General features: G+C 46.6%; 1 protein-coding gene across 2 annotated transcripts in view; it reads right to left on the minus strand.

Annotated features, from left to right (window-relative positions):
* Positions 1-15,560, minus strand: part of LOC112071843 (AT-rich interactive domain-containing protein 3B) — a 53,136-nt gene that overhangs the window by 7,635 nt on the left and 29,941 nt on the right. For both annotated transcript variants that reach the window (XM_070439533.1, XM_070439534.1), the window contains exon 4: positions 13,264-13,336. In XM_070439533.1, coding sequence (XP_070295634.1) covers positions 13,264-13,336 — 73 coding nt within the window. The remainder of the gene's footprint in view (positions 1-13,263; positions 13,337-15,560) is intronic.

Raw genomic sequence — 15,560 nt, forward strand, 5'->3', positions numbered from 1 at the left:
AGTTCTTCCATGGACTGCATACTCACCAGACATGTCACCCATTGAGCGTGTTGGAACACGACAGAGTGTTCCAGTTCCGCCAATATCCAGCAACTTTGTACAGCCGTTGAAGAGGAGTGGGACAACAACATTCCACAGCCACAATCAACAGCCTGATCAAAGAGGAGGATATGTGTCACACTGCATGAGGCACATGGTGGTCACACCAAGGGCAGTAAAATGTCCACAATGACCGTGAGTTGCGGTAATCTCCTCTTATGCACTTGTACAAGCTCTATTGTCCCTCATCAGGTCACTAATGGTCTGGTACTAGGGCTCTATTGTCCCTCCATCAGGTCCATGGCCTGTACTCAGGCTCTATTGTTCCCCATCAGGTCCTAATGGGCCTGGTACTCAGGGCTCTATTGTCTCCATCAGGTCACTAATGGTCTGGTACTAGGGCTCTATTGTCCCTCCATCAGGTCCTAATGGCTGGTACTCAGGCTCTATATGTTCCTCCATCAGGTCCTAATGGCCTGGTACTCAGGGCTCTATTGTCCCTCCATCAGGTCCTAATGGCCTGGTACTCAGGGCTCTATTGTCCCTCCATCAGGTCACTAATGGTCTGGTACTCAGGGCTCTATTGTCTCTCCATCAGGTCCTAATGGCCTGGTACTCAGGGTCTATTGTTCCTCCACAGGTCCTAATGGCCTGGTACTCAGGGCTCTATTGTCCCTCCATCAGGTCCTAATGGCCTGGTACTCAGGGCTCTATTGTCCCTCCACCAGGTCCTAATGGTCTGGTACTCAGGGCTCTATTGGCCCTCCACCAGGTCCTAATGGGCTGGTACTCAGGGCTCTATTGTCCCTCCACAGGTCCTAATTCTGGTACTCAGGGCTCTTTTGTCCCTCCATCAGGTCCTCACACCACTATTACCGTCTTCAGGGCGGTAGTGCGGAGAATGTGGAGATTACCTAGTCTCTTTATGGCCCTCTAATCTGATAGTAGGTAGGTAGTGGGTGGGGTAAATAAAAACAAAAAACCTGTCTCCATTATGGCTCGAATCTGTATCGGTTCAGTGGGTAGGTGGTAGATCCTAGTGCCTTTTATGACGTAATCTGATAGTGGTATGGAAAGGGAGCGGGTGGTGGGTTAGCCAATGCCATCACCACCAGTACTAGTTTTTGCCCTTTATGGCTCTAATCTGATATTGTAGTGTGGGTGGAGGGGTGATTAGATTGCCTACGTTGCCTTATGGGCTCTAATCTGATGCAGTGTGTCTAATGGCCTGGTACTCAGGGCTCTATTGTCCCTCCATCAGGTCCTAATGGGCTGGTACTCAGGGCTCTTTTGTCCCTCCATCAGGTCCTAAAGGTCTGGTACTCAGGGCTCTATGGTCCCTCCACCAGGACCTAATGGCCTGGTACTCAGGGCTCTATTGTCCCTCCATCAGGTCCTAATGGTCTGGTACTCAGGGCTCTATTGTTCCTCTAACTCACCTCACTGTGATGGATCAATTTGAAGAAAGAAGTTCGACAACAGGTTGAAACAGAGTGGAAAATATGATCGTTGTGGATGTTGTTTCAAAGCCTAACACAATGAAATGGACAGCGCTTTCTAAGGTGGATGATTCAAAACACCAATCCGCATAGAGTTCATGTCTACGCATAGGCCTACGAGCCCAAGACCGAGAAAACTGTATTAAAATAATGATTGTGCCGTTATATTTCACTAGGTTTCCCAAATTAAGCACTGGGTAAATGCAGGAACAGGGTTGGAGAGTCCATGGCATACACAGTTTGGGCGGAATATAACCTGTCATGCAAGAGGCTGTATATGTTCCTCAAACAGCGGTTGATGCGTGGAGTGAAATAACCGGAGTAGCCTGAAAAAGGAACCAGCGGGAAAGCGGCCTCCATTCACTATTGGAGTGCATATCGTGGTAACAGTTTGGGGAAGGCCCTTTCCTGTTTCAGCACGACAATTCCTCCGTGCACAAAGCGAGGKCCATACAKAAATGGTTTGTCGAGATCGGGGTGGAAGACTGGCCTGCACAGRGCCCTGACCTCAACCCCATCGAACAATTTGGGATGAATTGGAACGCCGACTACGAGCCAGGCCTGATCGCCTAACATCAGTTGCCAAKCTCACTAATGCCACCTTGCTTCTAGTCCTTAGGAAACTTTGCAGTATTTAGTTTTTTTATGTATTATTTCTTACATTGTTAGCCCCTAAATTTTTTATTACATACAGCCGGAGAAGAACTATTGGATATCAGAGCGACATCCACTTACCAGCACTACGACTTTCCCGAAGCGGATTCTTTGTCCGAACCACCCAGGGCATTTGAACTGATTCCAGAGGCTGACACAAAACAATGTCGCCGCAGAAGAGGAAGATGGAGTGGCATTCTGGTCAGACTTCGGAGGCACGCACACCACCCACCACTTTCGAGTACATTACTCGCTAATGTCCAGTCTCTAGATAACAAGGTAGATGACATTAGGGAAAGGGTTGCTTTCCAGAGAGACAACATTCTGTTTCACAGAAACATGGCTCTCTCGGGATATGCTGTCAGAGTCGGTACAGCCACCAGGATTCTTTGTGCCGACAGAAATATCTCTCCGGGAAGAAAAAGGGCGGGGATGTATGTTTCATGATTAACGACTCATGGTGTAATTGTAACAACATACAGGAACTCAAGTTCTTTTGCTCACCTGACCTAGAATACATCACAATTAAATGCCGACCATATTATCTCCCAAGAGATTTCTCCTCCGTCATCGCCACTGCAGTTTACATCCCACCTCAAGCCGATACCTCAAAGAACTTCACTGGACTTTATGCAAACTGGAAACCACATATCCTGAGGCTGCATTTTTTGTCGCTGGGGATTTTAACAAAGCAAATCTGAGGACTAGGCTCCCGAAGTTCATATTGACTGTCCTATTAGCGCTACTAAGACTCTCGACGCTTTTCAAACTTATGGCGGCATTCGCACAAAACTGAAAGCGCAAACCACCGCATTTAACCATGGAAAGGTGACTGGGAATATGGCCGAATACAAACAGTGTAGTTATTCCCTCCACAAGGAAATCAAACAAGTGAATGTCAGTATAGAGACAAAGTGGAGTCGCAATTCAATGGCTCAGACACGAGACGTATGTGGCAGGGTCTACAGACAATCACAGACTACAAAAAGAAAACCAGCCACATCACGGACACCGATGTCTTGCTTCCAGACAAACTAAACACCTTCTTTGCCCACTTTGAGGATAATACAGTGCCACCGACGCGGCCCGCTACCAAGGACTGTGGGCTCTCCTTCGCCGTGGCAGACGTGAGTAAGACATTTAAACGCGTTAACCCAAAGGTAACTGAACTAAATGACTATTGCCCCGTAGCACTCACTTCTGTCATCATGAAGTGCTTTGAGAGACTAGTCAAGGATCATATCACCTCCACCTTACCTGTCACATTAGACCCACTTCAATTTGCGTACCGCCCCAATAGGTCCACAGACGATGCAATCGCCACCACACTGCCCTATCCCATCTGGACAAGAGGAATACCTTTTGGAAGAATGCTGTTTATTGACTACAGCTCAGCATTCAACACCATAGTACCCTCCAAACTCATCAGTAAGCTTGAAGACCTGGGTCTCAATCCCTCCCTGTGCAATTGGGTCCTGGACTTCCTGACAGGCCGCCCCCAGATGGTGAAGGTAAGAAACAACATCTCCACTTCACTGATCCCCAACACTGGGGCCCCACAAGGGTACGTGCTCAGCCCCCTCCTGTACTCCCTGTTCAACCATGACTGCGTAGACATGCACGCCTCCAACTCTATCATCAAGTTTGCAGACGACACAACAGTAGTGGGCTTGATTACCAACAATGTGATTTCATTTCACTGAATCGCCATCTGTATATTTGGTTAATTCTATGGCTGGGCAAATAAGTGAAGGTGGTATAATTAAATCTATTTGTTTGCTCATCAATCACTGATCAGAAACATTTCGCATGCAATACTGTGGCCTAAAGTATAGACCTATTATTTTTGCATGATCGTGTATAGGCAACTCCAAAAGCCTGAGGAGGTTGCGAAATCACATTACATAAGTATTCACACCCCTCTGGGTCAATAATGTTCGAATCATATTTGGCAGCGATTACAGCTGGGAGTCTTTCTGGGTAAATCTCTAAGAGCTTTGCACACCTGGATTGTACAATATTTGCACATTATTATTATTTTCAAGCTCTGTCAAGTTGGTTGTTGCTTATGACAAGCATACCCATAACATGATGCAGCCACCACCATGCTTGAAAATATGAAGATGTGAATACTTTCTGAAGGCACTGTAGGGAGTTTACCCACACTGTATCGGTGAGCTGTTGGTTAGAGCTCACATGCCAAGACAAGAGTAGGAGCATTTGTATTTAACGCATTTGTATATAACAGTTTTTGTGACAAAACGATCAGTAGAGTTTGACAATGCGATGGAAACCCATTTAACTTGTATTTTATATTCGGTACTGTTATGAATCCCGCCTAAGATGGTGCCTCTTCCCGTTCGGGCGGCGCTCGGCGGTCGTCGTCTCCGGCCTACTAGCTGCCACCGATCCCCTTTTCTGTTTTCATTTAGTTTTGTCTGATTTGTTGCACCTGTTTTGTGTTTAGGTTTGATTGTGGGCTATTAAACCCAGTTGGCCCGCCGACTTTTGTGCGGGCTTGTTTTTCTGTTTGTGGTGTCGTATTTTCTTGTGGTGTCTGTTCCATGTGGATTTTGTCCTGTTTGTTTTGGACTGTTACTTGACGCGCCCTTGTATGTGTGGCGTAGCCGTCTCGTTATATTCTTTTGGAAGATTAAATCCACTTGCTTCTCACTACCCTGCTCTCTGCACCTGACTCCTTCATCACCACTTTTGGAACTGTGACAGGTACAGGGGAATTTAAGCGCAAAAGTAATTGTTATGTGCACTATGTCATCACGCTCAGCCTTTTATCCGCAATAAGTCAGTTTGATGGAAACGTAGCGGGTGGGAAAATGCACACAATTGTTTTATGCAGATTTTTTTTATTTTTTATATTTACCTGAAAATCTGGTCGCCAATTGGATGGACACCTAGCTACTAATAGACTATAGTCTCTCCTCTCTTGACGCTCTCTCAGCTATGCTTATTTATTTTATTTAACCAGGCAAGTCAGTTAAGAACAAATTCTTATTTTCACTGACAGCCTAGGAACAGTGGGTTAACTGCCTTGTTCAGGGGCAGAAGGACAGATTTTTACCTTGTCAGCTCAGGGATTCAATCAAGCAACCTTTCGGTTGCTGGCCCAACGCTCTAACCACTAGGCTACCCTGCCACTTATACATCTCCAGAGGTCAAATATCTAGCATGTTGATGAGGACAATAGCATTGTTTCATTCACCGCAGTACGAGACAACTTGTTTACATTCATATATACTGTATCTCCTTCAGCAGGAGGCATTTGGTCTCAGGCGTCACAGAGTCTGCACTAGGGAGTGTTTTTGCTGGGCAACAGCCTTCCTACAGGGGAGCAAGAAAAACACAATTGGTAGGTCAGTTAGTTGGGACTCCTGTGGTGATAACGTTAAAATGTTCACAGTGACCATACGGAGTAAAGGCTAGGATCTTTCTGGGGCGATCTAAAGTATCAAAAGAATTTAATTTTAAAAAAAACATTGGCAGCATCATTTACTAACCTGAATTCAGAGGTCCGTGACCTCCACAGACACACTTGATGCTGGCAACCCCGTTACTGGAGATAGATACGAGACAGGTCCTGCTTGGCAGCTACTCTTCTGACGGTGGGGACAAAATATCAGTCAGGAGTTTAAAAGTTTACAATTCACATTATGTTGAGATAAACATGTTCTGCGCTTGACAATGAATTACAAAAACAGATCTGAGATCAGGTTAGAGCCGGACTTTGTAAACCCTAGAATTTGGACAACCAATTAATATGCTCCATGGCCGCCCTAGGAAGTGGTGCGTCACTTGATTGGGTTGAGTCCACTGACGTGATCTTCCTGACCGGGTTGGTAGCCCCCCTTGGTTTGTGGCATCACTCTTGCCTTGTCTCAGCGATGGTAAATGTGGTGTATGGTAGAATCCCTTAGTGGGAGTGGCGGGTTGTGCTTTGGCAAGGTGGATGGGTTAATATCCTTACCTGTTTGGAGCCCTGTCCGGGGGTATCGTCGGCGGGCGCCACAGTATTCTTCCCGAACCCCCTCCTGTCTCAGCCTCAGTATTTATGAGAGTTAGTTTGTGTCGTGGGGCCTAGGGTCCCAGTCCTGTTATAATCTGGAGTATTTCTCCTGTGTTATCCAGTGTCGCTGTTGTGAATTTAAGTTGCTCTCTTCTAATTCTCCTCTCTTTCTCTCGGAGGACCTGAGCCCTTAGGACCTGCCTCAGGGACCTACCTGCATGATGGACTCCTTGCTGTCCCCAGTCCACACTGGCCGTGCTTGCTGCTCCAGTTTTCAACTGTCTGCACTGCCGGCTATGGAACCCTGACCTGTTCACCGACGTGCTACCTGTCCCAGACTGCTTGTTTTCAACTCTCTAAGAGCAGACTAGGAGCCGGTTTAGGAGATATGATCGCTATTGAAAAGCCAACTGACATTTACTCCTGAGGTGCTACCTGTTGCACCCTCGACAACCACTGTGATTATTATTATTTGACCCTGCCTGGTCATTTTGACTTGAACATCTTGGGCCATGTTCTGTTTAAATCTTCCACCCGGCACAGCCAGAAGGGACTGGACACCCCTCATGCCTGGTTCCTCTCTAGGTTTCTTCTAGGTTCTGGCCTTTCTTAGAGAATTTTCTAACCACCGTGCTTCTACACCTGCATTGCTTTGCTGTTTAGGAGGTATTTAGGCTGGTTTCTGTACAGCACTTTGTGACATCAAGCTGATTGTAAGAAGTGCTTTATAAATACTTTGTTGACTGAACTAATTGGTAGCCAACACACCCAGATCCAAGTACTGACCGTGTCTGTTGTTGTTGTTGTTGAGTTGCTTTCATGCGGGGTGGAACCGTGAGAGGCCATACCAAACAGGTTTGTTGGAACGCCCGTCTGCACTCAAGTCTCTGCTTTCTCCACTGACAAGCGAGCCATCTTTCCTGCTCTGGCCCTCTCCTCCTCTCCTCCCTCCTCCTCCTTCCTCTCTCCAGTTTCTCTCGGAGGTGCCTCCAGGAGGTAGCGGCCTGAGCAAGATGCTGCTGCCCCAGGGAGAGAGCGTATGGCCATGGGTAGACGGCTTGGTTGGCATGGGGGTCGACATCTCCTCTGAGAGGGAAACAGATGGGGGGAGTATTTTTTTCCATAGATTAATGTCACACCGAAATGTCAACATTGAAAATATTTCAAATTTAACAATGTTTCAAAACAGGGCCATTAGATTAGATTTTAAAAAACGGGTCCAGTCAGTTAATTATCCTTATCAGAGTGTAGATGGCAATGTTGGCCGGGATGGTCAGTGCTGTAGTGATCATGTCCTGAATAAATCTGGACAGTAGGGGGCGCCATAACACCACATTTATTTCTTAATGTGAGTGGGTAATGTTCAGAACGATGTAGCCCATCACAAGTAGCTACACATGTTGGTGACAGGAAATCATCCATGTTAATCACTAACTACATACTCAAAAAACATTTAATGTGTTTAAAAAAAGAAACGCTTAAACACCTGCAGATCTCTTCAGGATGGCTGGGGGAGGTGTGTAGCTTCGTGACCGGCTGAGGAGTGGTGGGCACATCCTTGGACGGGAGAGAGAGACGAGTGGGTGTGGGGGCAGCGGCGGTGGAGGCGGAGAAGTGGTCCAGGCTGTTATTTTTGTAGCTGGGTTTCGGCCTTCCTCCGTTACCGTCTATAGCATCCTGGGCTTGCCTGGAGAAACTCAGCCCCCTTCTTCTCACACTCGTCACGGGTTACAGGTTTCATAACCTGGAGTGAACGTATAGGACGATGCATGGTTGGATTTTCTCTCTCTCTTCTCTCTCTGGTGTATTTAGACTAGTAGCTTTTCCTCATGAGGTGATTGCCATAGCATAGCGTTCTGTGTATTAGCTTCGCTGACCTCTAATTAGCCTCGCCTTTCATTTAATTGAAGATGCGCAATCTACGCCGCAAAATTATTGACATCTGTGCTCGGGGCCCAATCCCTTTTTTTTTTGAACACAAAGACCCGATTTACGGATTACCCTCCCTGTTTTCACAGCATTTTCTTCTGTTTGGTTGTATAACGCACCAGAGTGTAGACATCACTGGCACTGTGCGGAGGGCTGAAGGCTGCCTGAGTGATGAGGTGGCAGGTTGAGTCCTCCTCGTGTCCTCTCTCCAGATCTTCTTGTTAATGACCTCCACCAGGCCGCCATTCTTCCGTCCACCCAGCTTGTAGAGCATGTACAGAGTCCAGAATCTGCTTTAGCCATGAATGGGGATGCGGTTGACCGGGGTTCCTGGAGAAAGACGTAGAGCGTTTAAACTAGATGTCTACAGATCCAAGAGTGGCAGATGTCCATGATGGGATGCGGCTTGGACCGAGGTGCCTGTGAGAAAGAGGTTAGAAGAGTTAACTTAGGATGTCTCAGCTCCAAGTATGGTGGCAGATATCATGATGGGGGATGGCGGTTGACTAGAGTGCCTGGAGATGCCCAGTTTAATTTGCTCTCATGCGTTTCTAAAGTATCCAAAGATGGAGAGTCACTCCAATGGCCTATGCGGCCAAGATCTTAAGGCAGTCGGAATTTTGCATTTAAAATAGGCCCAGACTTTCTAAACACTGAACATAAATAACATTCTGAGCTCATGTTTCCAACGAGTTGTTACAGTAGTTTGTCTGTTATCTAGCTACAGTTAACTATGTCAAATTAAAACCTATTTAACCCAGGGTCAATATATGTTCATTTCTCTACAAAAGCGCCCCCCAACGTCGTTTTAGAAGAATTGCAGAGTCCAACCAGCTCACAAACCGCAGATCGCATATAACACGCCCCACGCCAGGACCTCCACATCCGGCTTCATCACCATGTTGGCATCGTCTAAGCCAACCACCCAGACAGCTTGATGAAACTGTGGGTTTGCACAACCAGAAAGATTTTGCACACCACTGGTCAGAAACCGTCTCAGGGAAGTTCAACTGCGTTGCTCGTCGTCCTCCCAGGTCTTGATCTACTGCAGTTCGGCATCGTTAACAGGACTTCAGTGGGTAAATGGTCACCTTCGATGGCCACTGGCCACACTGGAAGAGTTGTGCTCTTCACGGATGATCCGGTTTCTACTGTACCGGCAGATTGCCAGAAGAAGCATGTAGAGGTGTCGTGTGCGTTAGGTGAGCGGTTTGCTGCTGATGTCAAAGTTTGGAACAAGAAGTTCGTCCCATGTTGTGGGTTGGGGTTGTGGGTTATGGTGGGCAGGATAAACAACGGACAACAAACACAATTGCATTTATCGATGACAATTGTGGAATGGCATAAATACAGCAATGAGATCCTGTGGCCCATTGTTTATACCATTCATCCGCTCGCCTTCACTTCATGTTATCAGCATCTATACGTAACAATGTTCACCACAGATCTTGTACCAATTCCTGGAATTGGAAAATGTGTCCCAAGAGTTTCTTCATGGACTGCATACTCACCAGACATGTCACCCATTGGAGCGTTGTTTGGAACACGCACAGAGTGTTCCAGTTCCCGCCACATATCCAGCAACTTTGTTACACCGTGAAGAGGGTGGGACAACACATTCCACAGCGCAACAATCAACAGCCTGATCAAAGAGGGGACTATGTGTCACACTGATGAGGCACATGGGTGGTCACACCAAAGGGCAGTATGAACATTCCGACAGACCGCTGGAGTTGCGGTTAATCTCTCTTTGCACTCTGTACAGCCATTTGTCCCTCATCAGGTCACTAATGGTTCGGTAACTTAGGGCTCTATTGTCCCTCCATCAGGTCCTAATTGGCCTGGTACTCAGGGGCTCTATTGTTCCTCCAATCAGGTGCACCATAATGGCTGGTACTAGGCTCTATTGTCCCTTCCATCAGGTCACTAATGGTTGGTACTTAGGGCTCTATTGTTTCCCTCCATCACGGTCTAATGGCCTGGTAACTTCAGGGCTCTATTGTTCCTCCATCAGCTTCCTAATTGGCCTCGGTACTCAGGGCTCTATTTTGTCCCTCTCCATCATGGTCCTAATGGCCCCTAGGTATCAGGGCTCATTGTCCCTCCATCAGGTCACTATGGTCTGGTTACTCACGCTCTATTGGTCTCTCCATCAGGGTTCCTAATGGCCTGGTACCTCAAGGCTCTTATTGTTCCTCCACAGGTACCTAATGGCCTGGTACTCAGGCTCTATTGGTCCCTCCATCAGGTTCCTAATGGCCTTGTACTCAGGGCTCTATTGTCCCCTCCACCAGGGCCTAATGGTCTTGGTACTCAGGGCTCTATTGTCCCTCCACCAGGTCTAATGGTCTTGGATACTCAGGGGCTCTATTGTCCCTCCCACCAGGTTCCTAATGGTCTGGACTCAGTGGCTCTTTTTGTCCCTCACATCAGGCTCCTCATGGCCTGGTTACTCTTGGGCTCTATTGTCCCTCCATCATGTCCTATTGACCTGGTATCAGGGCTCTATTTGTTTCCATCCATTCAGGTCCTATTGGAACTGGTACTCAGGGCTCTATTGTCCCTCCATCAGGTCCTTATTGGACCTGGTACCTCAGGGCTCTATTGTCCTCCATCAGTGTCCTAATTGGCCTGGTACTCAGGGCTTTATTGTCCCTCCATCAGAGTCCTAATGGCCTGGTACTCAGGGCTCTATTGTCCCTCGAATCAGGTCTAATGGCTTTGATGGTACTCATGGCTCTCATTGGGTCCCTCCATCAGGACTCTAATGGTCATGGGTACTCAGGGCCTCTATTGTCCCTTCTACACCCCTTCTGCCCATCAATGCAAATGGCAATGGAAATCACATTCAAAACATAAACAGTACGTGCTTTTTTAAAACTCACCCTCACTGTGATGGATTCAATTTGAAGAAGAAGTTCCAACAGCAAGGCGTTGAAACAGAGTGGCAAAATGGTCCACTGGTGGATGTTGTTTCAAAGCCGTGAAACACAAGGTGAAATGGACAGCGCTTTACTAAGGTGGATTGATTGCAAAACACCCATCCGCATAGAGTTCATGTCCTACGCATTCGGTCGAGCCCAAGACCGAGAAGAAGTATTCAAATAATGATTGTGCTGCTATATATCTTCACTGGTTTCCCAAAATTTAAGCACTGGGGTAAATGAGCAGGAACAGGGTTGGAGAGTCCATGGCTAATACACAGTTTAGGCAGGAATATCACCTTTATGAAGCAAGAGGCTGATATATGTTATCCTCAAACAGGTTTGATGCGTGGAGTTAGCAACAATTAGACCGGAGTAGCCCTGAAAAAGAACTACCAGCGGAGAAAGCGGCCCTCCATTCAGGCTAATTTGGAGTGCATATCTCGGTAACAGTTTGGGGAAGGCCCTTTCCATGTTTTCAGCACGACAATTCCTCCGTGCCACAAAGCGAGGTCCATCAGAAATGGTTGTCGAGATCGGGGTGGAAAAGACTGGCCTGCCACAGAGCCCTGACCTCAACCCCATCGAACAATTGGGATGAATTGGAACGCCGACTACGAGCCCAGGCCTGATCGCCTTAACATCAGTTGCCAATCTCACTAATGCCACCTTGCTCTCTAGTCCTTAGGAAACTTTGCAGTATTCTCGTTATTTATGTTTATTTCTTACATATTGTTAGCCCCTAAATTTTTATTACATTCAGCCGGGAAAGAACTATTGGATATCAGAGCGACATCCACTTACCAGCACTACGACCAGGAATATAACTTTCCCGAAGCGGATCTTTTGTCCGAACCACCCAGGGCATTTGAAACTGATTCCAGAGGCTGACACAAAACAAATTTGCCGCAGAAGAAGAAGATGGTGAGTGGCATTCTGGTCAGACTTGAGGCGCACACACCACCCACCACTTTCGAGTACATTACTCGCTAAAGTCCAGTTCTCTAGATAAACAAGGTAGATTGATAATTAGGCAAGGGTTGCTTTCCAGAGAGACATCAGAGATTGTAACATACTTTGTTTCATGGAAACATGTCTCTCTCCGGATAATCTGTCAGAGTCAGTAAACCACAGCAGGATTCTCAGTACATCGCGCAGACAGAATAAATATCTTCTCCGGAGGAGCAGCAAGGCGGAGGGTTGTGTTCATGATTAATGACTCATGGTGTAATTCTAGGAACATACAGGAACTCAAGTCATTTTGTTTACCCGATCTAAGAATACCTCACAATAAATGCGCATATATTATCTTCCAAGAGGATTTCTCCTCCGTCATCGCCCTCTCAGTTTACATCCCACCTCAAGCCGATTACCCGCGGCCCTCAAAGAGCTTCACTGGACTTTATGCAAACTGGAAAACCACATTTATTTTCCTATGAATTCAGTCTAAAAATAGGTACACTTCAACTATGACAGACAAAATGAGAAAGAAAATCCAGGAAAATCATATGTGTAGGATTTTTATGAATTATGAAACCACAAGTCCGTGTTGCCCAGCAACAGCCCAAAGCATCACTGCTCTAGAGGAGATCTGCATGGAGGAATGGGCCAAAATACCAGCAACAGTGTGTGAAAAACCTTGTGAAGACTTACAGAAAACGTTTGACCTCTGTCATTGCCAACAGGGTATATAACAACGTATTGAGATAAACTTTTGTTATTGACCAAATACTTATTTTCCACCATAATTTGCAAATAAATTCATTTAAAAATCCTACAATGTGATTTTCTGGATTTTTTTTTCTTCTCATTTTGCTGTCATAGTTTGAAGCTGTACCTATGATGAAAATTACAGGCCTCTCTCATCTTTTTAAATGGAGAACTTGCACATTGGTGGCTGACTAAATACTTTTTTTGCCCATTGTAACTGGAAGAATTTTCAGGAAACATTTTTGGTAAAAAAAGTTATTGCTTAGAGGGGAACCGTAGACTCCTCGGACATGAGGTTAAGATCCTGAAAACTCTGTTCAAGAACAGAAAGAGGAAATGGATAAGATGACACTTTATGGATGGGAGTTAAAAAAAAAAAAAAAAAAATCTTAAAGTACAATCTAAAAGTGAGGAATCCCAGGAAAACTTTCCACTACAGCAGAACTGGTTTTACAGTACAACGCTTAGAGAACAAAGAAGCTTTTACCTCGTTTCCTGCATATACAAAACAGTTCATCAAGGAACTCCTTCCGATTTGGGTCACTGTCCAGTTCATACAGCTGGGGGATGAAAATTAACTTTGTTAATAACTAGTTGTATAATCAACTGTGTATACTAAACTTACTTAATAAACCATCAATCATGATTTCTATGTATATCTCGCTATTCAGACATACTACCCCGTCCACTATACAGTGTTAGGTCCACACAGGCCATTGAGAAAATGTTGACTCAGGGCGGCAGGTAGCCCGGCGGGTAGGAGCAGTTTTGGGTCAGTAACCGAAAGGTTGCTGGATCGAATCCCTGAGCTGACAAGGTTAAAAATATGTTGTTCTGCCCCCTGAGCAAGGCCAGTTAACCCACTGTTCCCCGGGGTGCCGATGACGTGGATGTCAATTATGGCAGCCCCCCCCCTCCCCCCACCTCTCTGATTCAGAGGGGGTTGGGTAAAATGAGGAAGACATTTTCAGTTAAATGCATTCAGTTGTACAACTGACTAGGTATCCCCCTTTCCCTATACAACTGACTAGGTATCCCCCTTTCCCTATACAACTGACTAGGTATCTCCCCCTTTCCCTGTACAACTGACTAGGTACCCCCCCCTTTCCCTTACAACTGACTAGGTATCCCCCTTTCCCTATACAACTGACTAGCATCCCCCTTTCCCTGTACAACTGACTAGGTACCCCTTTCCCTATACAACTGACTAGGTATCCCCCTTTCCCTTTACAACTGACTAGGTATCCCCCTTTCCCTATACAACCTGACTAGGTATCCCCCCCTTTCCCTATACAACTGACTAGGTATCCCCCCTTTCCCTGTACAACTGACTAGGTACCCCCTTTCCCTGTACAACTGACTAGGTATCCCCCCTTTCCCTATTACAATGACTAGGTATCCCCCCTTTCCCTATACAACTGACTAGGTATCCCCCCTTTCCCTGTACAACTGGACTTAGGTATCCCCCTTTCCCTATACAACTGACATAGGTATCCCCCTTTCCCTATACACTGACTAGGTATCCCTCCTTTCCCTGTACAACTGACTAGTATCCCCTTTCCCTATACAACTAACTAGTATCCCCCCTTTCCCTGTACAACTGACTAGGTATCCCCCCTTTCCCTGTACAACTGACTAGGTATCCCCCCTTTCCCTATACAACTGACTAGGTATCCCCCCCCTTTCCCTATACAACTGACTAGGTATCCCCCCTTTCCCTGTACAACTGACTAGGTACCCCCTTTCCTTACAACTGACTAGGTATCCCCCCCTTTCCCTATACAATGACTAGGTATCCCCCTTTCCCTATACAACTGACTAGGTATTCCCCCTCCCTTTCAACTGTACTAGGTATCCCCCCTTTCCTACCTAACTAGGTATCCCCCCTTTCCCCTGTACCAACTGACTCTAGGTATCCCCCCTTTCCCTGTACAACTGACTAGGTATCCCCCCTCTTTCCCTATACAACTGACTAGGTATCCCCCTTCCCCTGTACAACTGAACTAGGTAGCCCCCTTTCCCTATACAACTGACCTAGGTACTCCCCCTTTCCCTATACAACTGACTAGGGTATCCCCCTTTCCCTGTACATGACTGTATCCCCCCTTTCCCTATTACAACTGACTAGGTATCCCCTTTCCCTATTACAACTGACTAGGTATCCCCCTTTCCCTATACAACTGACTAGGTATCCCCCTTTCCCTGTACAACTGACTAGGTATCCCCCTTTCCCTTACAACTGACTAAGTATCCCCCCTTCCCTGTACAACTGACTAGGTATCCCCCTTTCCCTGTACAACTGACTAGGTATCCCCCCTTTCCCTGTACAACTGACTAGTATCCCCCCTTTCCCTATAAACTGACTAGGGGCCCTCCCCTTTCCCTGTAAACTCGACTAGGTATCCCTTCCTGTACAACTGACTAGGTCGCCTTTCCCTGTACAACTGACTAGTATCCCCTTTTCCCTATACAACTGACTAGGTATCCCCGTTCCACTACAATGACTAGTATCCCTTTCCCTATACAACTGACTAGGTATACCCCCCTTTCCCTTGTACAATGACTAGGTATCCCCCCTTTCCCTGTACAACTGGACTAGGTATCCCCTTTCCCTGTACAACTGACTAGTATCCCCCTTTCCCTGTACAACTGACTAGGGTATCCCCCCTTTTCCCTGTACAACTGACTAGGTATCCCCCTTTCCCTATACAACTGACTAGGTATCCCTCCTTTCCCTGTACAACTGAGTAGGTACCCCCCCTTTCCCTGTACAACTGACTAGGA

Source organism: Salvelinus sp. IW2-2015, unplaced genomic scaffold (genome assembly GCF_002910315.2).
Source record: "Salvelinus sp. IW2-2015 unplaced genomic scaffold, ASM291031v2 Un_scaffold1741, whole genome shotgun sequence".
Classification (NCBI taxonomy): Eukaryota; Metazoa; Chordata; class Actinopteri; order Salmoniformes; family Salmonidae; genus Salvelinus; species Salvelinus sp. IW2-2015.